This window comes from Rhamphochromis longiceps, linkage group LG17 (assembly GCF_057381845.1).
Source record: "Rhamphochromis longiceps isolate RC_006_pf linkage group LG17, R_longiceps_female_GT1.1, whole genome shotgun sequence".
Classification (NCBI taxonomy): Eukaryota; Metazoa; Chordata; class Actinopteri; order Cichliformes; family Cichlidae; genus Rhamphochromis; species Rhamphochromis longiceps.
Genome location: NC_140573.1, coordinates 29,975,867 through 30,002,349, shown reverse-complemented (window position 1 = coordinate 30,002,349; position 26,483 = coordinate 29,975,867). Strand labels below are relative to the sequence as shown.

The 26,483-nt window shown below is 40.8% G+C and overlaps 1 protein-coding gene across 1 annotated transcript in view; it reads left to right on the top strand.

The window, feature by feature from the left end:
- snd1 (staphylococcal nuclease and tudor domain containing 1) overlaps positions 1-26,483 on the top strand; it is a 179,761-nt gene that overhangs the window by 128,658 nt on the left and 24,620 nt on the right. The window contains exons 18-19 of the mRNA XM_085386845.1: positions 12,280-12,421; positions 25,819-25,942. Of these exons, the coding sequence (XP_085242971.1) occupies positions 12,280-12,421; positions 25,819-25,942 (266 nt within the window). The remainder of the gene's footprint in view (positions 1-12,279; positions 12,422-25,818; positions 25,943-26,483) is intronic.

The window sequence follows — 26,483 nt, the reverse complement described above, 5'->3', positions numbered from 1 at the left end:
TATTCTCTTCTTGCTCTTGTTCCTTTAAGCTTTTCTATAGTTTCCAGTAGAGATGGACCGATCCGATATCACGTATCGGTATCGGTCCGATACTGACCTAAATTACTGGATCGGATATCGGAGAAAAATAAAAAATGTAATCCGATCCATTAAATATCACGAAAGCACCTCACAAAACTTGCAACACGCCGTAACTCACCTCAGAAAGTTAGCACGTCGGAGCAGTATGCATCACGTGATAGAGCGGCTGCGGGACCTGTCGGTGGTCTGGATAGCATGTGGAGCTTCGCTAGCAACCCGGCATTTCATCTCCGACAAAGTTATCCCGAGAGAAGTAAAGCAAGTGTGTAAGTCCATCTCTGAATGTTTGTAAAGCATTCCTGCGTTAAGCTTAACAAGCGATATATGGAGCGACTGCCTCTCCTGCTGCTACTTCAATCGTGAAACTGCTTAATGATCAGCTGATCGGCTTTTCTGTCGCGAGTCCGTCTCTCTGGTTTGTTTTTGGCCCACTTTGCACCAGAAAGAGGAAACCAGCGGCTGAACAACAGCAGCACGTTTAAGCTTGATCAGCTATTGTTAGAATGTATTTAATATTACTTTCTACTCGAGGATCTTTTTCTACGTAGCTGACGCTGGTAACTGTGCAGGGGCGGATCTAGCAAAGTTTAGCCAGGGGGGCCGATAGGGCATTAACAGGGAAAAGGGGGCACAAAGACATACTTTTCTTTCTTATTCTCATTTAAAATGTCGAGCTTTTAATAAATAATTATCTTACACCCAAAGTTTTAATTTGATGTAAAATGAATAGAAGTCAATTACTGTATATAGTGACTATTAAGTCTAATATATATACCCTAGTAAGCTATAGCACTTTTTCCTTTGGGAAGGTACCATCTGTGCAGTCTGCAATTTTGTTGAAGAAAGATGTTGAATCTATTTAATATTTCTTGAAAAATAATTGATTTCTGTGCATTTTTTTTTCACACTGCATCAAATTAAGGTTGATTACGTCGATTAAGCATCATGAGGTGGAGCGTGAGGGGTGGTTCCCTATTTTTTATTTATTTATTTTTGTTGCTGGGAGTTGGAACCCTATTAGTTAGGTTGCTCAATATTTACGCTAAGTACTCTTTAAAATACCAGAATAGGGAGGATGGTGTAGGCTTAAGTTTATTAGATTGATCAGTATTGCTGAACTATGAAACATTTTTTTTTGCATATAGGTATAACAGAATAGCTTTAGTGTAGTTGTTGTTTTAAACTTGAGTATGAACTTATACAAAATGCAGCAAGATATTTAAAAAACAGTTTTGTTGATTAAAAAACACTATATCGGATTCATATCGGTATCGGCAGATATCCAAATTTATGATATCGGTATCGGACATAAAAAAGTGGTATCGTGCCATCTCTAGTTTCCAGTGATCAGGCAGAGAGCATGCTCTCACGGACAGTAATCCAGTTGAGCTTATAAACATCTTATGGAGGAGGCTTGAAAGACAGAGCAGGGAGAGGGGATGAGCTGAAAGGATGTGCAGTCACTGTTAATTTCAACCCCCACCCCCCACCTTTTTTTTTTCCTGCACACAGAAGCACCATGCAGGTAATGCTATAGAAAGTAAACTTGACACATTTGGCCTCAAGGTCATACCAAGGACAGTTACTAGGGAAATCAACACAGAGAGGTGAAAGCTGTGTGCCCTGGGAGGGCTGGCCAGAAGAGATATTAGAGATATATAATATATTAGAAAATATTATTTTATATTACTAAGTATTCATAATTATGTAGCTATAGCACTGCGTGTTCAGTGTAGGGAAAGGAAAGCAAACACTTTGCGTTTTGGTTGGTAATACGTTAATTTATAAATTTGGTATAAGCTCAAGTGTTAGTGTTAACAGATGCATTAAGTAAAGGTTTGTTATAATTTGAAAATAAATTAATTTTCCATCGTTAAGTTGATTATCTCTACATCCAGCACTATGCCCATTTTGCTGGTGCCTCATTAAGGCACTACCAGCAGCTTCACATGGCACAGTGCTGGCACTGTTACATTGTCTTCACAACAGTTTCTTTTTCATGTGTTTCTTTTATCTGGTCCTCCTCGTGGTAACTTTGTCCTTGTTTGTTTCTTTCTTGCCCACTCCGTAACCCTGATGCTGTTATACTCGTGTGGTGTTTGTGCAAATTGCCAACCTGAAAATACCAGTCTTTGACTAACAAATACCATTACTCATTATTTCCTTATTGTTATTGAAGGAATTTTTTGTTTTGTTTTGTTTTTCATTATAATTAACAAGACTATTTTATAGAGCCAACATTAAGGATACAGGGCAGCTGTGGAGGATGCAGAGTTCATTTGGCAAACAATTGCAAAATTAGTGCATGATTCATGGTTCAGGCAACTTACTGAACCAAAACCTCAGAATTTGTAATTGTGGCCCTCTTTTCCAGCAGCACTTCTTCCTTTTTTAAATCAAAGTTATCATGAAATAGTGAGACAAAGTGTTTGTCTTTCTCACAACTTAATTACTGTATCACTCCCTTTTTTCTGTCCCTTCTCGCTCTTTGTCTAAACCTTTGAAGATTTTTCTGTATCATGTTCTTGGAGCTCGTTGACTTTAATTGCATGCCTGTTCCCCAGCGATGCCTTTGTTTGCTCTGATCTTGTGCGGCTTGATCATCTTTTAATGGCCTCCGAAAGACACAGAAACTGCTCGAGTTAAAGAAACAGCCCACTTGACATAAGGCTCCATATACTAGAGGGACTATCTCCAGGGACCATGGGTTTGTTGATGTTGTCGTCTCGTGTGTGTGTGTGTGTGTGTGTGTGTGTGTGTGCGTGTGTGCGAACACGCTTCTGTGAATGTCATCTGTAAACAACGCCTGGATCGATCTCGCAGCTGTCTGTCTTTTCATACATGGTGAGTAGGGTGGCACCCGTGTGTAGGGTAGCTCAGGTGTAGGTTTTTGTGCGTGCACGCAGATCGCTCTTGATTTCATATGCACCCACATCCTCTGTTTCTATGGTAACGCCATGCCCCCCTTCAGTTTACATGCTCATACCACCAATCTCTGTCAGGTGTAACTTGGTGTTTGTTGCTAATAGTATTTTGTCAGCGGTCTGACAGACCTACTCCCACCACCCACCCGAACACACACGCACACGTCTAAGTGGATCAATTTGTGTCAATTTAAAAAGTGTAACAAGTTGCCACCATGATAGCCTTAGGTCGTCTCCAAGCCCTTGACTGCTGTTTGCACGTCCGTGCACACGTATGTGTATGTGTGGGGGTCATATTAGCCGTGTAAAGCTGGGGTTGAGTAGCCTTGCCGCCTGCCTGCTGCCTCTTTGATGGGAGAACATCTGTTGGCTGTGATATGAAGCTTGGGAGTATCTCTTTCTCTCTCCCTCTCTCCTTCACTTGCTCTTCCGTTTCTGTTATGAATTCCCCAGCTGCTCGGCTCCCTCCCTTCACGTAAAAAACCCTGTCCCAGACCACCTGTGCAGTTTTAATGCATAATTTATCTGCTAAGTAACCACATCCGAGAGACTCATCTCTCCATCCGTCTCATCCTTTCCCTCTATGCCCTCATTGAGGTTTGGCTCGGGATGTCGACGTGGACCCCGGTTTCCTAATATTCCCGTTAAAGCAGATTAGGATTGATTAGGTTTCATTGGTGGGCAGTGTATCCAAGTGTTGAAATCAGCAGCCAGTAGTGTCAGCTCGAGTCAAGAAGAATTTTGGAACTTCAGTTTAACAAGACTTCAGTTTCACCTCTGGCAGCAGAACAAGAAGCCACGCAACACCTATTTTGACCTCTTTATTGGCAAGCATCAACTAGACGATCGATTTACATATCTTATTGATTATTCTTCAACCTTTGCAAGAGGTGCCATGTCGAATCCTAAGGCAGAATACTTTTGTTGGACTCCTATACTTTTATACTATTGTATATTAAGATATGTCTCCAATCTTAATATACTGGTGCTGTATGACTCCAGTTTTTACAGCTTGTCATACGCCTGTATGCAGCTGACATGTTTTGTTACCATACCCACTTACGTGGCCTTGCAGGCCCAAAAGCAGTCGTATTGCATTAGCCCATTGTGACAGAAACGGTGTTGTTACCACATTGTAGCTTAACCTGGACCAATTTTTCCCAGGGCTACAGTCATGTATTATGTCTGAGTATGGCAAGGAAGAAATGACAAGGAATATTGCAAAGCAAGTCCCTCAACCTCTAAATCAGTTTTTTATTCTCCTGTCCTGCTTACTTAGACCACCAAGACAAGGTGAGCCATGAAGGTTAATGTACCATCAACAACCCCTCTTAACCTTGAACACTGTCTTTTTTTATGCTCCATGTGATGTATTGGGTTAGTGTCTTTTTAGTTTAGTGTTCAAGAGCAATTGAGCTTTCGCAGCACCTGTCAGTCAAGTAGCTGTCCAGTCAAGATCAATAATGACATTTTTCATGTGGAGGCTACTCCATTTGAATTGGAAGTTGTCAGAGACACAGCAGTGACCCTGAACTTGTAGTGTTGCCTTACATTATGATCATTGCACTACAAATGAACTCTTAAACAGTCAGTAAATCAAAGTGGTGGAGTCTGGTAGAATGCCCGTCAGTCGAGCTGTTTTCTACCTTGATCAGCTCCGAGTATCTCCTTGTTAGACATTGTTCTGAAAAGAGAAGTGAAAAAAGTTTGCACTTTCACCATTTCAGTGATACCAAAAATAAATTGCTCTCCTTGAATAATCGTAAAATGAGTCAAGTCTTTTGTACAAGTTTTGGGGGAGTCGCCCTAAAATAAGATCAATATTAAACAAGAGTTTTCTTAATTTGGAGATTGCATTTGATAAAGCAGAGGGTTGTCAGATTCCTGAGAACTATAAAATTTACCCTACTTTATGCAGAATGTGCTGAAATGTTTGTGGTCTTGTGCTGTGAGGCTAGCCCAGTATTTAAAGTTCCCTTTTGTTTAAAGTGGGTGTTTCACAGTTAATCAGCCCTAAGAGTGTTAGGCAGCCCAGTTCAAACTGCTGGACTTTCTGAAAGTCTGTTTCCGCTGCCACATAGGAAAGAAATTTGTGACAAATGAGAACAAATTCATAGCATCTCCCAACCACAGAAAATCTGTCGGACAGCCAAGAATTACAGCTGTCACAGATGATGAGCTCAAGATGACTGCGTCAGCTGTCAGCAAAATGATTCTCAGAGTGTGAGTAAAGTCGTCTTTTTAAAAACAGCTGCTGGGAAAGAAGTCGGGGTGACACATATTCAAGATCATTTTAAAGTCCTCCAACTGGCATTAGATTGTTCTAACTATAGTAGACCATCACTTCACCTTTTGTATTAAACATGATTATTATTATTATCATTATCCATGCATCCACTTTCTTAACTGCGTGTGCAGGTCAGGGTCATGGAGGAGGATTCTGTCATAGAGGTAAAAGTGGGACTGGCAGTGAGCTGAACACATTGCCAGTCCCTCACAAGGCTGACACAGAGACTGACAACCACGCACATTCATGTGCAGATTTACTCTGATTTAGGGTCACCAGTTATACTACAGCTATACTAATTACCCAGTGAACAAAAGGACAGGGAGAGCATGCAAACTGCTGACCACTGCACCACCATGCGAGTTTGTTGCTCTTGATTTACTTCTATAAGTGCAACAACAACAACAAACTTGGGTTAAAACTACACGTTTTATGCTTATAAACTAGATACTTTTGAAAATTCACTTCTCTCTTTTGGAGGATTCTGTTTAGTTATGGCAGATGCGACGAGGCAGCTTGCATCTCGGTTGCCCCCATATCATGCTGTACTTCAGCTGCGAAGACCCCCTCATTGCAGCGCCTTTGCTCGTGCACAAATGATGCCGGCATAATGCCGCCGCAGTCCTAAGATGGCATGCCAGCATGACATTGTAACTCAACAGTGTTGGTGTCTAGTGTGGCGTGTCCTGCCATGCTGGCTTTTCCTTTCACACAGACAATGATTCCGCTTTGTGACTGCCTCTGCTGCTAGCTTTAAGGCGCAACAAAAAGCACCCTTCCCAATCCCATCCCAGTACCTTTTACACAGAAGCGGCGAGGTGGAGGAAGAACAGCCCCACCTTGAATAGGCTAGTGGCGGCTGTCCATCTTGTTGGTCATTCTCCAGCTCTAATGACTTTGTCAATATAGAAACATTGTTAAAGAACAGAAAATCCAGGCCTGTCCACCTTTCTGCCAACCTGACCCAGTCATTAACATAAGACTGTTGCTGATTTCTAATGAGCTCTTTCTCACTTTTTATGCAAATCAGATTCCTCTCTGCTCCTAATTTAGGAGCAAGCTTTTAGAGTTTTAAGGCAACATCTTGTCAACACAATCTAGCTCTTCGTTTTAATACAGTATCCAGTAACAACCATCCACGTATTATTGTTTGACAGTCTTAAGAAATGAAAATGAATCTTAAAGCAAAACTGTTTTCTTATGTGCAGCATAAAGGCTTTTGATGTGAAAGAGAAAAAACGTGCCCTCCAATTGAGTTAATGAACCTTTGTCGCTAAAGGGAGATTCATCAGGGATATAATGGGGCTAAATTGATTCACAAAGTGCACTTGCATGAACAACGTGCTCCTATTGATTTCAATTGTTCTTCAAGTCTGATTGGGTAATGAATAAATAATGAAACTTTGTAAAACACATGTAATAAGATAGACCACCAAGATTTTATTATCTTAATCACATTAGCCCTAGCTTCAGCTAGTTTGCAGCATTCTTTCCGAGGGACGCCTGTTTGCTCCAGGTTGCGTGGGCTGAGCCCTCTAGTCTCCTGAAGTGTGTTAGACTCAGATGGCAGTGCTTCCTCTGAGTGTCATGTATTTGTGAGTGCCATATATGAGGACAAGACTTGTAAAGCTACTGAATTTGTTGCACAGATAATATTCTTTTCGAATGTGATTGCATTTATGCCTCAAATAAGTGTGATGTTCTCAATTTGGTGGAGAAAGTGAGTTGTATGAAATGAAACACTTTTTTTCTCTTAGAGATTTGTTTCCAAGCAATTTGCATCTAAATGAGGCATATTTGAGATGTTTACTTTTTAATGTTACTGCACTGTTTTCTTCTAACATCTGGAGGTGAGGCCTTGTTTTTTTTCTTTGCTTCTCAATCTTGTATTTGCATTTGTCTGGCGTATTAGACCCTTGCTATGATAAAAATTTGGGGTGTTTGTTTGCGTAAAAAAAGTGTACACTTTGTAGCAATGGTGATTTTAGTCTTAACAGACCATACACAATCACATACACACACACACACACTCTACTACAATTGACACACTGCCACATTTAATCAGTGTTCAAACCAGCCCTCACACCCTCGTTCTGGCACTACGTGTGTGTTCAGTCATCCATCTGTCTGTGTATTCATCCACCTGTGCTTGAATGTGTGAATCTATGAATGTTGCACCATTGCTTAGTCTTTCTGGACTGCGGCAGTCTTCTTCAGATTAGAAATATTCAGATAAATTGACTCTAAGCTAATCAGCAGACCTCTTAATTATCCAGAGCAGAGCTGCACTTAACTGTCAAAGAGGTACTCTTCAGCCAGAGAGGTGTCTTGGGTGCCAGGCTTAGAAAATAAGGCTTGCCACTATTGCACTGCTGTAAAAACCTGGCCATGACAGCTCATTTTTCTTCGGAGCTGTTGGGGTTTCGTTTTGGGTTTTTCTTTTTGTTATTTTTTTTTTTTTTTATACAGCCTTTCGCTACTTAATCAGCATTTGGCAATTAAACATTACACTGGCTAATGCCAAAGCTTCTCAGCTCGATAAGCAGAATTTCTTTATTTTTTTGGTCAGTTTTATCATGTGCGGTTAAAGTGAATAGAAAAATAAAAGAGTTGGCATATTCGTTTGTAGCCAAAACCAAGGAAGCAGGATAATGGAAGATTAACAGAATGAAAGTTAGAGGAAACAACAAAAAAATCCAGCTGGAAATTGGAAATCAGCTAATCCCTAACACACATGCTTCAACAATTTTTCCAGCTTTTTTTTTCTTTTTTTTAAATGTGATTCTGATAGTCACTCTGAGCGCAACCTTTCCCCATCACCACATTACCCCACTGGACTCACTTGTCACTCACTTGGGTGTAAGTGTGTTTTGTCATTCAAGAGTTGTGAAGGTCAGCCTAACCTTCCATCTCTCAGCTTGGGCTCCATTATTAGGACTTGTGCTTTCAACATGAGCTAAATGGCCTGCCGCTTTTCTTTTTCTTTTCTTTTTTTTATCCCTTTTCCCCATAATTCTATCTCTCTCCTCTCGTCCCCTCTTTCACTCTCTCATTGTCTGTGGCAGCTTGGTGGCTCTAGCGTCTGGCTGCAGTTGCAGAGCAGCAGCAGAAGCAGCAGTCACATACCTGCATTCAAGTGGAACAAACAGGATGGTTGGCTGCTCACGGAAGGTCATCAGCCCTGGGCACAGTGTGTGCACGCTTGTGTGTTTGTGTGCATATATTTCAAAAAAATTTTTTTATGGCTTTAAAAAGTGACAGAGCTCTTTCTTCTTTCTAATGATGTACTCGAATGATGCAGAATAAATTTTCATCTTGCTGTAATCACACTGATCACTCGTGTCTTTTATCCGTATTGGCCACAAATAATAAATATGTTAACATATGACCTTCTGCCCTCATTCAATTATGCAGCAACAAAGGGAAAAACGGGGATCTGATGTTTTCTTTTAGCAGAAATCTGCTTCCGAAGTGGACACCAGGATCAGAAGTGTAAAGATCAAAACTAGAGACACAGTTAATTAACTCAGGGTTGCGATTTATTTATTTATTTAATTTTTTTTTTTTGTGGCTTTTTGTTTCTTTGAGGATATCCTAAATAAAACATGTTTTTTTCTAATAGTTTATAACTTTGAACCTTTGCGCTTCTACACATCATAGAATCGGATGTCGACATGAAGCCTTCTCATTGTGCTCTCTGTCCAGTCCCCCCGTAACTTGCTATCAGCCTAAAACTGCTGCAGTGACATCTGCCAGGCTAATGAATGGTGACACTCTAATCTTTGTCTTCCCTAATTGGTGCTGCAGGTTTGATCAAAAGCCAAGTCATGCTAGCTCAGTTGCAATATGGTAATCATGTTTATTACTAGACTCTGTGTATTCCAGCATTTGTAAGTGTGCACATAAAGTCTGCATATCTAAAATAGCTATGCTATCCTAATATTGGTTGATCTTGGGGGGTTTGTTTTCAGCCCTAAGTGGCCTTAATCAACCTCTACCCCCAGAATTTCTACCTGTCTACATTCTTTCTGTCTTATTTCCTTTCTCCCAAAGCTGCAAAGCTGTAAGCTATGCACAATTAACTGTGTGGTGCTTCAAAACTGTTATCTGGTGGCAGGCTGCAAATACATCAATTCTGCAGTCAAGTTGGGCAGTTTAACTCTGGGGGCATTCGTGGAGCTGCAGTTTTGGCACTTGCATGTTCCATTTTTCAGGCCCTTTACTATTTGCTCAACAAAACCATCAATTGCCCCAGCCTTAAAATATGCCTTCAGACGATAAAGAAACCATGTGCCCCCCACAGTATGATGGTGTGAACAGATTTAGGTCCCCTCGGCATGAATAAAACCTGGGCCATATCAACGAGGTACAGGATCATCTTAGCGCGCAGAGGAGCGCATGTTATACTAAAGCCTCAGGTGTGATTACCACGTGCATCTTGGCAGATGAGCCAAGACAGAGTGGAAAAAATGACAACAGTAAAACCAGCTAATCTAATTAGCTGAAAGATACTGTGCACTGAAATAATTAGCCAGAATCTAATTGGCTGATATCAGTGTGCTGTTAAAAATCTGCCTGCTTCATTTTCTTCTTTTTCAGTAACCTTTAAAAGTAAACAGTTCCCAAATAGCCTGCAGAAATGTGCAGTAACAAGCAGTCGGGCTACAGCTATACAAGAAGTTGGAGCAGTATGAAGCTCAGCTGTACTTGTTGACTTTTGAGATCCCCACGTAACCTCTTCTCCCGTTTCACAACGATCCATCAACAGGGAGCTTATTAGCTCGTTTTCATCCTAACAGTCTTGTGTTTATGCATGTGTTTAATGCTATTACTGTACCTGAAGCTGTATACAGACATGCTGCTTTTCCCTTTAGCCGCCTGCTCTTTCTGGTGCATCCCCTTCTTTATGTAAACACACATACACGCGCGGGCTTGCTGACATCCATGCAGTTTGATATGTGGCCCAAGGCAAAGCACTTCTCTCTAATGAGCCTCCTGCCCTCCGTTTCTCCTGGGGAGCCGAAAGAGGACTAACCTTGATGCAGCTTAGAAAGGATGTAACCTGCTTACACGCATCCTCATAAATTGCTGTGCTCGTGAAGGAACCTAATTGACAACATTCTTTACCGAGGGAGTGATATTATCGCCGACATTACATGGCTAATCTTAACTTGATCCTCGGTCCACCTTTAACCCTTAACCCTAAAACAGGGGTGGGCAACTCGAGGGCTGGTGTCCCTGCAGGTTTTAGATGTGTCCTTGAACCAACACAGCTGATTTAAATGGCTAAATTAGCTCCTCAACGGCTGTATCCCAATTCAGGGTCTGCAGCCTTAACGGTCCACACGGGCCGCGTACTCAAAGACCGCTAAGGCCGGAAGTGAGAGGCTTGTGAAATGGGACGGTCTAGCCCCTGTCGCGCTGCCCAGGTTGCCTAGCAACCATGACACTAACAGCTGGAAACGTTTCATACAGCTTTGTTTGACAGAAATGAAGGACAAAATCTTTTGTTCATTTGTTTGTTTGTTTCTACATGAGCTTTGATTTGATAAGTATCTGAGGCTGAGACCACGGGACTGTGAAATCATGATTATTGGGCTTCACTTCTGTACTGAACAGTCATTTAAGATTAGCTAGTAAATAACAATTAGCTAATGTTGTTCATGAGACTTAAGTCATCTCACTTTGGTAATGTAAATCTAATATGGCCAATTTTAAAGTTACAATTTCAATCATTATTAGTTATTACAGCAGTGAATGAACTCTGTTTCAAATCCTGAGCTTCAGTAAAGATTCAAGCTGCATTTATTTATATTATTTATATTTCCTGTCACCTTAAATCTTCACTCAAAGACAGGTTTCTTTGACACTGTGTATATAACTGTTATATATATGAGAGACAAATGTTGTTCTTTTAATATGTTGGCATGACTAAATTTGTCTCAGTGCTTACTTTAAATATCCATAAAATCCTCACATTCTCTGTAAGATTAACATCAACTATTGAACGGCGTATATTTTAAAGTAAAGGCTTTAAAACCAAGTTAGTACAAACGTCGCTAATGTCACATAACTTTGCTGACATGTGGCCAACAGTAATGTTTTAATGTTCTTCGTTATTAAACATTCGCACATAAATAAGTGACATAATATTCAGTACTTACTTTTAAAAGTTTACTCTTCGGCTGCCCGTCTTCCGCCGTTTTTTCTCTCCGGAAAAATTATCCACACCCACCGCTGCGCTATGCATTCTGGGATATGTTGGGCCACGAAGTCTACACCGCCACATCCTTAAAATTCAGTGAAATGAAGGACGCATTTGAGGGCCGCATTTCGAGCAGCCTTTGAATTGGGACAGCCTCCGTCGCGTCGCTGTGATGTAATTGGCCTTAAAATGCAGCCTTTAAGGCTGCAGACCCTGAATTGGGATACAGCCAACATGTCCTGAAGTTCCCCAGAGGCCTGGTAACGAACTAATCATGTGATTCAGGTGTGTTGACCCAAGGTGAGATCTAAAACCTGCAGGACACCGGCCCTCGAGGCCTGGAATTGCCCACCCCTGCCCTAAAACAACTGCTGGAAGACGTGAGGAAGATCTTTGCAAATATGTGTTCAGAAACATCTTTGTAGTATTATGTGAGGTCAGAAATCTGTCATAGGAGTGATGGACTGTCCCATATGCTGGCAGCATCAAGGGTTTGAAATTGGACCAAAAATAATTAGTGAAAACGAATGTTGCTTTGCTGTTGCTTGTGCAATATGCCACCAAGACCGGGTATGTCAGCATGACATTCCAGTCTCATTCAGTAGTCTCATGCTGTTATAAATCTCGGGCCACTGGTGCAGCATGTACGAATTCTCATTGCATGAATTTCTATCCCTGAAAAATGTTTGGCACATTAAGCTTGACCTATCTGATCTCCATGTTTGTGTTGCATTGACATGTCTTTTTTTAAAACATTTTTTTACTCCTTGTATGTGTTGTAGGTCTGGGCCAATTATGAGGAGAAACCAGTGGAGGAGGTCGTGCATCTTTCAGAGGAGAAGGAGCGCGTGGCAAACTACAAACCAGTCTATGTCACTGAAATCACCGACACCCTGCACTTCTACGCCCAGGATGTAGAGACAGGTACCTCGAGATGGTCGTGTGCATGAGTGAGGGAGTGCGTGAAAATTCATTTTTGTTCACTTAGTTTTCCAAGTATATAATTTTCGAGTTGGCCTAAAGCGGCAGCTTGCAAAACCAGACAAACAGACTCCAGTGAATATAAAATTTGATAGAGTAACCAATGAGAATTCGTTTAGAAAAGTTGAAATTGCTTTATAAACATGCTGTTTTACTTCAAGCTGCAGATTTTTTTCTGTCAGCTTTTGCAGCTTCACACTAAATACCACTATCTACACCAGCTCCCAACAGCGGTGGCAAGCAAGGACTTTGCATTTTATTCCCTTTTAACACCAGACTGACTTTATGAATGACAATTATCTCTACTACTCAGACATTCGGCTCATCCCCTGCTGCAGCATCCCTCCCACCAGGAGACAAAACAAAGGACGTCCCGCTTATTATTACTACTAAATGATAGGAATAAATCACTACATCCCCTCCTGTCACCATTGATGTTTGCAGTTTTTTTTTTAAGTCAAATGGAGTCTTACAATCTAATCTACTCTCTCTATGATAACAAAAAGTTTGCCATTTAAAGCTCGGATAGGCAATTTGTTTGAAATTTTTGTGGTTTTAAAAAAAATTTTTTATGATGATCCACCGTGAAGCAATGTGGGGGGACTAGACTCCAGCACACCTGCTGGCCTTTGATTTTGGGCTTTAGAAAATCCAGCCAATCATAGAACTCTTGAGATCAGATCAGATGAGTAGTGTGAACACAAAAGTCTGAATAGGAAGTAAGGCATACATGCTCAATTGGATGAGCAGAGGTAGTGGGTTTCAAGTCTTGTGTGAAGCCAAAAAACAACATGGAATTTGTTTTAGTTCATATGAAACGCGGCACTTGTACTTGTGCATCTCAAAAAAGTTCATTTTTTTGGGCTACAATGAGGTATAAGCCATAATGATCCAAATCAAAACACAAAAAAGGCTTGAAATACGTAAGTATGTGCTTATCTGCTTTGAAGGGTTTAGAATAGAGGCGAGAGCACTTCAGGGGTGGGTTGTCTATTTTAAATTCTGTCTATGTAGCTTTAATTATTGCCATGACACAATTTTGCATTTAGAAACATGCAAATACATTAAAAGCTGCATTGACAAACTAGCTGGAACAGATCTGAATCCTTTATGCCAATCACTATCCCTTCATCGTCTGCCAGTTTGTAGGAGCAACTCAGGATTCTGAGGTCTTCCTCTCTCTCTCTGCCGCCCCCCACATCTGTCTTCACTGGCAGTCGCCTGGTAGAGGCCATGAAATTGACTTTGGCCACCTTTTAATTTGCCTCACTGTCATCATTAATTAATTTGCCTTCATTTACTGCCAATCTAAGCCTAAGCATCACACGCATCTTAATAATCCAATCATTTATGACTGTGAAAAACATTTAGCTCACAATTGTTTGTATAACCTTTCTGTACATTGAAAGCTTCGGGTATTGTGACATGCGCTCAACAATATTTTCTATCAGCTGTAGATTCAAATCTAAAGCCTTTTCACTGCCTCTGGCTACTTCAGCTTCACTTTCCTGCAAGTCAGGACTAATGTTCAGGTTGAGTGAGTTGTTTTTGGGGTTTTTGTTTATCACTGATCTTAATTGGGTGTCTCTGTGAAGATGCTGAAATATATGATACATGGCACATTAACCTGAAACTAGGGTTAATGCTTTCAGCATCCTTTATTTTCAGTTGGGTGGGGTGGGATAGAAGCAAAAATATATTACACAATATCTAAAACTGAGTAGGAGTTCATGGTCTTGTGGGAAACAGAATGTACTCAAGCTACACATAAAAGAGCAAATCAAAGCATTTTTATTGATTTTTAGCATATTTCTCATAAGTTCTTTATACCTATAAACGAACCTGGGGAAATGGAAGATGCAAGGTATTTACAACTTCAACGTTTTTTTTACGGGGTAGAATCTAAAGTGTTGCATTTAAAGAAATTGTACACAATCTGCTTTTTTTTTCTTTTTTCTTTTTTTAAACATTGCTGCTCTCAGTGCATTTTGACAGGGGAGCTTTGAGTTATTTAATCTTTTCTCATATAAAGCCTTGATTTTTAGATGATCCAGCAGTGCTAGGGCTTTTTTTTATTTATTTTTTTCCCTCTTAATTGGCTCGTGTTCTTCTACCAAGAGACTTACGTGCTACTTTAAAAAAAATGTTATTCTCAGCAGGGAAGAAAAACCTGACCGGTCTTCACCCTCTGCTTTCCTCTCCTCATCTCCCTCTCCTTCATGTTGTTTGCCCCTCCCCTCCTTCCTCCATCTCCTTTTCTCCCTTGGTTTCTTTCATTTTCGCTGACGCTCCCTCAAAGCTACATTAAGTCATACCAACCTCTTGAAGAGAACATCAAAGTGTTAGGGCCTGTAAAATCATACAAGCTGAGTGCTTTATCATTACATGCCCCCACTTCCACCCCAAAAATTTTTCTGAAAAGGACTTTTATATACTCAGATAAGCTTGGAAGTGGAGGCAGAATTTTTTAATATTCTTGTGATTGCAACTGATGACAACATACCACCTAACATAAATGCATAAGTGAAAGAGTGATTATAGCATCTGTCCCACTATCAATGTCTGAAAACATCTGGAATAGCAGGCTTTTTTCTACATATGTGCTCGCTACTGCCCTGATTCCAATCTATAGGTAATAACATGTGTCAAGTAAGGTCATATGAAACAGGAATTAACCGGATGAGTAAACACTGAGTTGAATTTATATATACCAACAGATGTATTTAAAATTTAACATAGTAGTATACCTGACATTCCCATCCATCAGCGTTTCACACACGTTTTTATAACAGGGGCTGTAAAACAACATGACTTTGACTTTGACTAGTAGGACTTTTTTTTTTTTTTTTTTTTTTTTTAGTAGGACTAGTAGGACTTTAGTATTTAGCAGTAGTGTAGATATTAATACCAATGAACAGTCGGGCAGAAAAAGATGTTTTAAGTCCAATATAATGAGAAGATGATGCATGTATTAAAAAGATAAAGAAAGAGAACACACACACACACACACGCACACACACACACACACACACACACACACACACACACACACACACACACACACACACACACACACACACAATCGGTCGGGTTACAGTCATTAATATTTAGATGCAGTTTCCAAACCATTAACCCTGTGGGAGTTGTGGCTATCTAATAGGATGGAATGTATTTATTTATTTATTGTGGCCAGCTGTGATCAGTGGGTATTGAAAAGCTTTCACAGCTGTTGCTGTACTTTAAAAAAAATGTGTGTGTATATATAATATAGATTTTTTTTTTCCCTAAACGAAGGAAATTTGGTTTATAATTCCTTTTATTCTCCTGGGCCCCTCTGTATCTGCACTGTATTTTACCCCTTTTCCCATTTTAATTATTCCCATTTATAATTAAATAAGGATATAAGGGCTTGTTTTTTCTCTCTCCTTTTCAGTATATGAAAATCTTTACACAGACTCGATAAGTGATTAATTTCACGTTAGGAGTGGTTTTCCAAGTCACCAAGAAGCTTGAGCAAGAAGCTCTTTAATCCTCAGTTTATTTTAAGGGTCTTTATCGCTCATTGTTTCGTGCCCCCCACCTCTCCCAGTACACACAGACACACACACACATCTCTCTGCTTTGTACTGCTGTGTCTTCCCCCACCCCCTATTTTCCTTGTGCATGTTGCTTCCTCTCCGGAGGCTATATGTAATTACTGTCAGAGGGGGGCCTGCATAGATCTGTGTGACCTTGGACATTGAAAGACAAAGGCCACTCCAGGCACAGGGGAAGGAAGTGACTCTGTGCCGTACAATATTGCTAGTTTACCACTATGCTGGAGAGTCTATGTAATTTAAACACTTGCTAAATATATTCTTGCACTCTTGATAGGTATGAATATGAAGTGGGCATGTGTGTATAAATGTATATTGGACACCGTAGTGACTAAATATTTCATTTCAAACCTTGTTTACAGAAAATCTACCTGACCAAAACACTACAGCCTAGGAAAGTTGGTTACATTGTTGTCCATTCATATAGCTTTCACAGTGAGAGGAATTGATGTGATTACAAGCAATACAAAGACTACAAAGACATATTTGTATGCTGGTTTCCAATAAGCCAAATGTGCATAACCAAGATGGTGACAGAAGTAGACATTTTGAAGTGTTTCTATCACTCACTACATTGCAAAGACCTTTTCATGATATGACTTCTGTCAGTGGCAAAACTAAAAAAGCAATAAAACACAAACATGAGCAGAAAATGCACATGTTACTGGTTGTTCCATGTATTTTTGACACCAAGTGGAGATGTAGACATGGATCTGAAAAGCTCTGCTCAGGTTTATAATGCACTCTACCAACACAGTGGCATAAACGAGACCTTAAGTGCCCATACTAAGGACTGAGTGTTCCAAGGAGCAGGCGTATCCAGCTGGTAGATCCTAATAAACATCTGTAGCCATGGCCAGTCAGCAGCTGCTTAGATATCCTTCACAGAAAAGGGGCCCATACGCTAGCTGCACGTCTGGGGCATTGCGCGTGTAGGAGACTTCAGTCCTCGGCAGTAATGTGCCAACATAATAGCCTCCACCACCCATTGTGTTGACCGCTGTAAGGTAAGAAGCTTCCCTCAATGAGTGGGAACCTGGGAAACAAAGAGCTGCTTTCCTTTTTTCTCCTTTTCTTTTCTTTTCTTTCCAATCCAACTGGATGCACAAAGGCTGTACATAACAAAGTGAATTAAGCTACTCTCATCAACAAACAGCTGGGGAGAAAAGCCAGTACCCCCCAAGAGTGGGGCATATATAAGCAGGCTAACTGTAGCTATAGTGATTTGAAAACTTCAAACAGGAACTATGGCAGATACAACATGTAGTTCACACATCCCTTTTGCTTCTGAGAAAGCCAGCAAAAAAGATAATTTTGAGAGAATGTGCCTTCAAGTCAGCACACTTCAAAGGAGCCCTGAGAGCCTCTGAAATGATGGGCAAATTGCAGGAGGCATGCTAGAGGCTTAAAAGCAGGGTGCAGCTGATGGGCTTCCTTTATAAACCTTCTCATAAGCCTATGCTGACCAATTGGCATGTTTCCAAAGCCCACTTGCCCAGCCAAAATTGAAGCCAAACGCACATCGGCAGTGAAAAATGTTTTACCACTATATAGCAAATGGTGTAGGATGCATAACACATCTAAAACAGAGCACTGCAATGAAATGACGCCATCTCTCAAACACTATATCAGCACTATGGTACCCAGAGAGCTGAAGCTGTCCATCTAAGTGTGGCATTTCTAGCTAGTTCTCGCTTATTGTGGCACACTGGGCCAGTATGGGTTCTTTAGATCTCGGTGTCTTTGGCCGTGGATGAATCGGCTCATATCAGTTGGCCAGACTTGGAGCACGGCATGGAAGAGGCTACAATCACAACCAGCCCTAAAACCTTTGACAGTAACTTTGTGGCAAACTGTTTATCCCAGAAATGTCTCATCTCTCCAAACCACACTCAAATAGAGCCCCAGCTACACTACTACATGTGGGCGGGCTTCATGGGGTGTTGGGAAAGACGGCGGCTTACTGATGGGACTGCCACTGACCATGACGCCTGTGCAGCAGGGAGAATGACATCCTCATCATACTCGATGTCATCAGGTTCTCCTCCTTAGATTTTGTGAACTGGGTAGAAGGAGAAACTCTGTACCTGGGTCTTCCACCTGTATCCTTTTACGAAGTGCAAGCTGACTTGAGTTTTATCCAGCAGAGCTGACAGTTCTGATGATCTGTGAAAAATTTGCACATGCTTCACTGCAGTGTTGGAGAGACCGAGCTCAGTTTTAGGGGCTGCCAAGTTGCAGGTGACATTCCAGGAACCGTACAGTTATTTCAAATCAGTGCTTATATAAGCTGGGGTCTACCTGAACATACAGCTTACAGCTGCCACAACACCATTTATTCTGTCTTGTAAACTTGTGTAGAATAGATGTTTAATCTGTGACACACTGTTTAATATTACTGCATTGGTTTTCCCAAGCCACAGATTGTGTTACTGGGCAAAAGACTTGTCTCTGCCTAGCTAGTGACCTCCCCCTGATTTGGCCTTAACGCACTTGTCACATCCACGGTACTGGGCTGCTAGGCCTGGCCCCGACCGACAAACACACATTTTCTGCTCACCCCAAGCCTCAGCTGCAGCGCGGTTGGCGGTACATCCTGTCTACCGCTTGTTTCCTGGCACCCATACAGCCTCATAATGAGTGGAGTCGTTCCCCCCAACCAGGTGCCACTCCGTCCACATTATTCACACTTCTACCTTTTACACACAGCAGCTGTTCATCACCTAATGATGCTGGACCCAGCTACTGTTGGAGCAATGCAGGCAGAACAACACTGTCTGGCTGGACTTCAGACCAAGTCCTTTCCTGCTTTTTGAAATGGAATTTCATTATTTTTACAATTTAGGTTCAATTTATTTTTTCCATTGCTTTTTTTTTAGTTCAAGTAGATTTTTTTTGGGCTAGTTCCCTTTTTATTCACTGTGTTGATTTCAATAAGAGAACATAAGAATTACTATAGCGTTTCATATGAATTAGGGTGAGTGGCCTCATAATTAGATGTCATGTCAAGGCAGCCAAGTGATGACTACTCTACAGAGTACAGCTTACTAAAAAAAAAAAGGCAAGAGTGCACTGAAAAAGGTTTTTGTGTGTGTTTTGGATGAAATGTCTAATTTTAACACTGTGTGCCAGAGTCAGCCAGGGGTTAAGATAATTAACTTCTGTGCCAGTGCCATATCATACTGTTTGTTTGGGTTTTCCCCCCCAAAGCATTAGATTTAACAAAGTAATTTTTGTTAAGCATGAGTTCTCTGTTGAACAGTCTTATTAAAGTTTGAAGTAGAGAAATTGCAGAAATTTAGCAGTGGAAAATAACAACTTTCAGGCATTACTCTGATGGGTACATTAATGATTGTAGTAAACCTTTTTTTGGTTCAATAAAATTACAAAGTAAATGATTTTATAATTATACTAAGTGTATGTGACTACAACTATGTTTGAGCTTCAGCTACTTGTTTCCAATACAATACTAGCTTTAATTTCAAATTCAGTCTAATTAGAGTTTTGCCATTAAAACAAAATGGACCATACTCTGAAAAAAGAAAAGTAGTTATTTCTGTGGCCTCTGTATCCCTGTTCTCCTCCCTTTTTATGTCTAATATTTAATTCAGCTGAAGTGTGTACAAGACCTTGTTGTAGTCCAATTCGACCATAAACTGAACAAAGTAACCAAGCTAGGAAATGAAAGTTGCAGGAGAAGAAGCACCCGATGCGGCTTGTTTTTCACTTTTCCAGCTCCCTGCCACTGCAGCAGATGCAATATTTAGAGGTCAAGTCCCGCCAAGATGATCTTCCGCCTCCCAAGGCATTCATTATTAAATCAGATGCGCAACTTAGCTTCTAAAAGGTCAGCTCACCTGTCGGTTTGAGGTGGGGTGCATTTGCTTTTCAGGTGGAAAATAAGCATGTTTGTCCACACTCATAGTAAGCACGATTTGCACTAATGTCAACTTCGAGGTCGATTACCTAAAGCCGAATGGCAGAATGGGACTTTTCACAGTGGTGAGCCACTTGCAGGTCTAAATCTGGATCTCATCAACTCTACCAAATGTGGGCAAAAATGTGCAAATATGTGCACATTTGGGGAATAAGGACCTTCTTATATAAACTCCCCACAATCAAATCCAGGCATTAGCTGCAGTCAATGAGACTCGACAGGTGGTAGAGAGAAGAACAGAAGAGACTGATGCAAAAAGAGAGCCACAGATGCTTTCTCTCTCAGTGATGGCTTTTCCAATTACAGAAATGGTAATTTGCCGTTCAAAAAAAAACAAAAAAACTACTCCAGTCTGGCAGGAAGTGAAAAATGGAAGAGAGTTATTGCTGGTGGAGTATCACAAGACATAATCCATATCCCGTTCTAGAGGGAGTGGAGCAGCAGTTGTCAGGTGGGGCGATCATTTGTTTTTCTAGCTTGACCTCCTTCGACATGCTGCAGATGCTCAGAATATTTTAAAGATCAGCCAGGAAGGGGATTAAATGGCCTTTTTCCTATTTTGCCTTTCTTTTACACACTGTCTGCAGGTGATTGCCTTACAGGTTCTTTGTTGACCAAACACGGGGGCCAATGATCTCATAACAGCTTTGCAGTGTGCTTGCTCTCACTGCAGGCCTTCCAAGCCAGTACGCTGTATACTGAGGCTGTGTTTTGTTGTTTGTCATTGCTGCCTTTTTACCTTGAAATTGTTGCTCGCATGTCCTGAAACACAGCCATTCCTCTACCCCGAGAGGATGAAGCCTGTCCAAACCTCATGCATATTTAACACCGCAAACTAAGCTCCGTTCAGTGTTTGTGAATCTCTCAGATGGTAGATGATGTACCATCCATGTATCCACACAGTCTTTGACTAGCCAGGCAGGGGGCACAACAAAGGTTCTGCAGCATTTTCAACATGAGCGAGAATGCTGATGTAAAAAAAAAAAAAAAAAAAGAGAATGCTGAGGGGGAAAAAGGCTTTTGGGGTAATTGTGTGTCTCCTCTAGATCTTACCATCCATTTTGCTTTTATAAATCTGACTGAGCTGTAGCTAGGTTTATGTGTCTGGATCTCCTCCAGTCAGTTATTTCCCTGGCAGTTATCTTTTCATAGATGCTCTCGGCTTTGACTCCTAATTTTGTCATTCTTATAAACCAGGAAATTGGAAGGCTTTCATAGGTAGCCATTGCTCTCCTGGCCTGAGCTCCTTTCATATTGTGATTATTTACCGTTCTGTGGGTTTAATGCCTTTTGTAAACAGCTTAATAGAATTCAGTGGAGCCTTGGGATGCGTAGTGAAAGGGCACTTGATTTGCTGTTTTTGTTTGTTTTTTTGTTTTTTGTTTTCCCTCGCCTTTGTTCACACACCGTGTGCCACAAAAAAATAAAATATGATCATAACTAACCTGTAACATGTCAGTCTCTCTCCCCTCTCTCTTTTTCGCTCACCTTTTTGGTTGTTTTCTTGTTTTAAAGCCTAATTGTTCCCTCGCTATTCTGTGGGCATTCAAAATGTAATTACATATGATTTACAAACAGCTGCATCCATAACGGTGAATAAACAAATTACAGAATGAGGGAGGGGGTGGGAAATAAACAACAGATGAATAAAGAGATGAAGACAGAAAGAAATTGGCCGCCATAAGACACAGTCAGTGGTTTGGCTGCTTTTTAGATCGTCACTTTGGCTCTCCATTCAACGCAAAATGAGCACTCACGCTTGACATGGTTTACCCAATCTGCACGCAGATATTTAGTTGTCTTCATGCCAACGTAAAATGGGAATCTTGTGCTGTAATGCAGCGTTTCCTCGCTGTCCTTCCATGCTAATGCGACTCTTCCTATTCATTCAGAATTTCCGCACTTGCGTAAGCTTTTATTCAATTCACCCCAGATGGCAAATTACTTCTGTCAGTGCTCACCTGCAGTTTATGAAGTTCATTTTAGCTTTCTTCCACACTGATTGCAGTCAGAGGAGACCTAATTATAGGTATTTGTGTGTAATTCCTTGCACATCCACCTTATTTCCATGTGCATTTTGTTGTTGTTGTTGTTGTTGCTTTTGTTATTATTGGTGTTGTGATTTGCACCTTGACAGTACACTGATGCTCTTCTATGGACAAGCATAGACTTAAACCTGGACATATGGATGGAGTGTTTCTGAACTTAGATCCAAGAATTCTGCACTCCTAATTAGACCTTCAAACACGGAATAATGATAATGCGCGAGTCCCACACTGCATACTAAATTGAACACACCTTGCAGTCTGCAGATGTGGAAATGAACATTATTGAGTGCTCTGTCGGTGTCAGTTTGCAACTCTATCAGGTTGAGACTGAGATAAGAAAGTTCTGGAGCTCAACTGTGATGCAAGAAAATGCATCTGGTAAATAAGGATGTATTATAGTCTTCATTATTCTCTTTCTAGAGGATAAGAATCAGGAGGTGAATATGAATATGTTAATTTTCTTCTTCTTCCAAACATCAGGGAAAATAGAACCCTTAGCTCAAACTGTACCAAACAGCAGTGTACACGAGGAAATAAAGGTGATGGGCACTAAAAGGCCCACCTGCAGAGTGAGATTTGTTTAGGAAGTCTGCATAATTATGCTCATGCTAAAATCTGTGATATGGTGGTCTCATAAGCTCCAGCTTCCAGTTCAAACTGTAAATAATCCATTCTGTTGCTCGGTATTGTAAATACCATTTACATCAATAAAGCATTTTCAATTAAATGCACACACATTCGCACGCACTAACTTTTTTAATTTGCTTAATAAATCAAGGAGGTGGCTGACTGTGGAAGCTGTAGTCCACTGCAATATTAGTTATTCTGCACCAAGCCACAGTGTGTGCGTGCGTGTGTGTTTGGTCCATATGATGCAAGTTGTTTAGAAAGCAATTCATCTGATGTGTTTTCTAAAAACTGCTTTCTCTACAAAATGCTGAGGATGGGTCTGTTTGGTGTGTTGATGCTTCTTCCCCACCTCTCTGCTGCATTCATTAGCAATTGCTGTACCAGTGGGTGGCTAGTGATGTGTCGGACACCCCCACCTTGACCGCCCCCCACCCCCCCTCCTCACAATCAAACTGAGCTCCCAACTTTTCTTACACACTCCCACAATCCCTTTGTATCCCTCGTTGGTGTTTTTCTCCAGGTTTGACAGCATGCAAATGAAGGTTTCCTGTCTGCTGTTGGTTTGCAGCTTGCCTGCCTGTCTCGGCACAGATAACCGTGGGAAAAACAGCATCATTATTTGTGTTTTCTTGTTCTCCACAAGCATAAATAATTTTAGGTGTTAATGACAACTCGCAGCAGTACATAAGTAAAAAAAAAAAATAAAAATAATTTTTTTTTTTTTTTAAAAAGGTGCGTGCAGTGCCTGCCTCCAAGCTGTTTGATAGTAACATGCATAAGCAGCACCTACTAATTTTGCACGCAGATACATGCACACGCTGACTGCATTTATTTTCACACAAGAAAACAGGTTAGTGGGAGAAAACATGTTTTTGTAATACCCCAGTTATACTGTAAAATAAAAGTACACATGTACAAGGTGAGAAATTGGGTTTCTACCCAAGGCTGACATGCTAGGTTCTTCTATCCATGCGGTTTAAAAATATCCGGATCTGCTATTGTAAGACTGGGAGTAAGTGTATGCGTAGATGCAGTATTGTCACACAAAATATTGATATGAATGTTATGTTTACCGCTTACTACGTGATTTTTATTGGGGGGAGGAAAGGAAGCTATTTGCAGTATTTTCGAAAGCATCTCTGCTTTCCTTGAATAACCTCCAACATTTTCACAGTGCTGTATGTGTAATGCAATTTTGTTTTTGCCTCAGTTTCCTTTCCCATTGTATGAATTTATGTTTTTAAAGATGCTCCATTGCACATGATTCTGGTGCTCCTGCCCACAAACCCCCTCCAGGTGGTAAGATCAGTGAAAATGGCCTCTAAAAATACCACCATGGAAATTTATATGGGCCACTTTACTAAACTAGCTGCTGTAATTGCTTCCACACTCTTCATACAGCTCTACACACAAGACGCACAGCCACTTGCGAACACTAATAGACATGCGTGTGTAAACATGCTCTGCAATACACAAATAAATATACTGTACATAATACACAAACACCAGAAAAGTGGCTCTCTTGGAGATGCACATACTTAGTGGTGTTCACAATCAGCTCCCCAATTGCAACTGATGGGTGCAAATCAGGCTGCCACTTACTGCAGTCATTGGATCCATGAAGCCCTGACTCATAATCTGATTTCTCAAGCTCCCGCCATATCGACAGCCCCATTCTCGCCGTGAATCCACCATAATAGGTCTCCCTCGCATGATATAATGGCTTGATAGGCTATAAAGACCCACTGGGAGAGCTGGCTTGCTTAATTTAAAATTCTGTTTCTCTAACAGAGTCAAGGCATAACAAGAGAAGCAGGTTGTTTTTGGGTTGTTTTGGTATCTGTATCTGAAGGCGTTAATGTTTTGTTTTTGTTTTTTGTTTTTTTCCCCCACTGAGCCACCAGTCGTGCTTAAGTGTTGAAAAAAATAAGCCTGATTTAAATTTGACTAATCTTACATTCAAGGTCATCGTCTTGTGCACCTCTGGACGGGTTTCAGCGTGGCTATTATTTTTAGATCTCTCAGTAGAAGTCATGTCCCCTTGCACTTCTGCCTCTGTGATTCACCTCCAATATGTCAAAAAAGGGCTATCCTTCAACTTGATTTTCATTTTGAAGAAGTGGAAGCAAAGATTGCATTTGAAAGGCCAAAAGAATTCCTGCTTTTTCAGTGCATTCAGAGTATAGGATGGCAGACTGGAACCCACCATAATCAGATTGTTTGTATTCCTCAAATGTAAAAAGGCTGATGCGGTATTGTCGTCGTCGTGCCAGGCAGGCGGCACAGACACCCAAGTTTGTGAATGCGATAATTCGAGAACAAGCCAACGTACAATTTTCAAATTGATACCATCTATTTTTCTGATTCATACAGAATCTGTTCTGCTAGAAATCTCAGGGAAGTTTGAATTTTGGTAACCTCAAGGTCAAGGTCAGAGGTCAAGATTTCTGAAAGTCTTATGTGTTTTCAGAACTTTTTGAGCACACCTATTGTGTCTGTCTATATGAATCAAGGCATAAAGTACATTCTCTAAAGCAGTGATTTAATTTAACTTGAACTGAAGTATCTTATTGTACTCGAGCATGCAGGAATGCTTTTAATTTATTCATAACAAAAAGGAAAATGATTATTAGAAGTTGCACCATTCGGTTATGAAGGGAATAAACAAGCCGACAGAAAAATACTCACTCTCACAAGAAGCATCATAATGCCTCACAAAGCTGCGCCGGACTTGATTTCATTTATATTCATACAATTATTTAGGAGCCCTGCATGGGGTAAGATACACGTGTTCATTTTCTGCCGCTGCCTCAGGATCCACCCTCCATCAGTCACATACTGCCAGCAGCTGAAGGGAGGAATCACAGCACCTCTGTATAGGATTTGAATGAATTTTAGGTCCATTTTACACACAGATGTTACATATTTTTAGTTGCTGCTGCATCAAGAGTGGAAAGTCCCATTTTTAGTCAGGTGAAATGCAAATGGAGAAAAGATTGAAACCACAACAATGTTAAAAACTGGCCACTTGCATGTAATGAGTATAATTTGAAGAAAACTCAAATTACATTTGGAATTGTAAGTTGAACTCCAGTCCTCACCTGTTATCTCACATGCATTTCCTATCAGGAAGTCAGCTGGAGAATCTGATGGAGACCATGAGAGCAGAAATCGCCGCCCAGCCACCAGTGGAAGGATCCTACTCTCCACGCCGGGGAGACTACTGCATAGCCAAGTTTGCTGATGGTGAATGGTGAGCATGCGTTATAGTTCCTCTGACGTTAGCAGCCTCATAGCAACCTTATCAACATTGTCAGGTCATCTTATGACAAACAGGAAGGATTAAGACGTCTCTCCTTTGACACAAGGGTTATTAGCTGCTGTTCTTCAGTATTATAAAAAACATTACATTCAGTTTTCTAGGCAGTGATATGAATGATGCAGTGCATGTATAAATAGTTCGATCGGTGCAGGTTTTCTTTTCTCAATGAATAATCACCCAATTTTGACAGCACCGGTCATCACATAATACAATGGATGGCCAACTTATTGATGGATTTTACCACAATACTCGGTATCAACAGATGCCCCGAGGGAAGAAAAAAAGAACTTGATGGTGGCGCGTGATTTATCAGCTGAGGGAAGAAACTCGAAACTAAACATTTATTTTATACATTTTTGTGAGGTACAATATGTGCTTGCACACTGTAGTTATTTCCCTCACAGGAACACCTGACATTTCATTTTTACCTTGTCTCTATTTAAGCCTGTGTCGACTGCAGACACCCACAGGG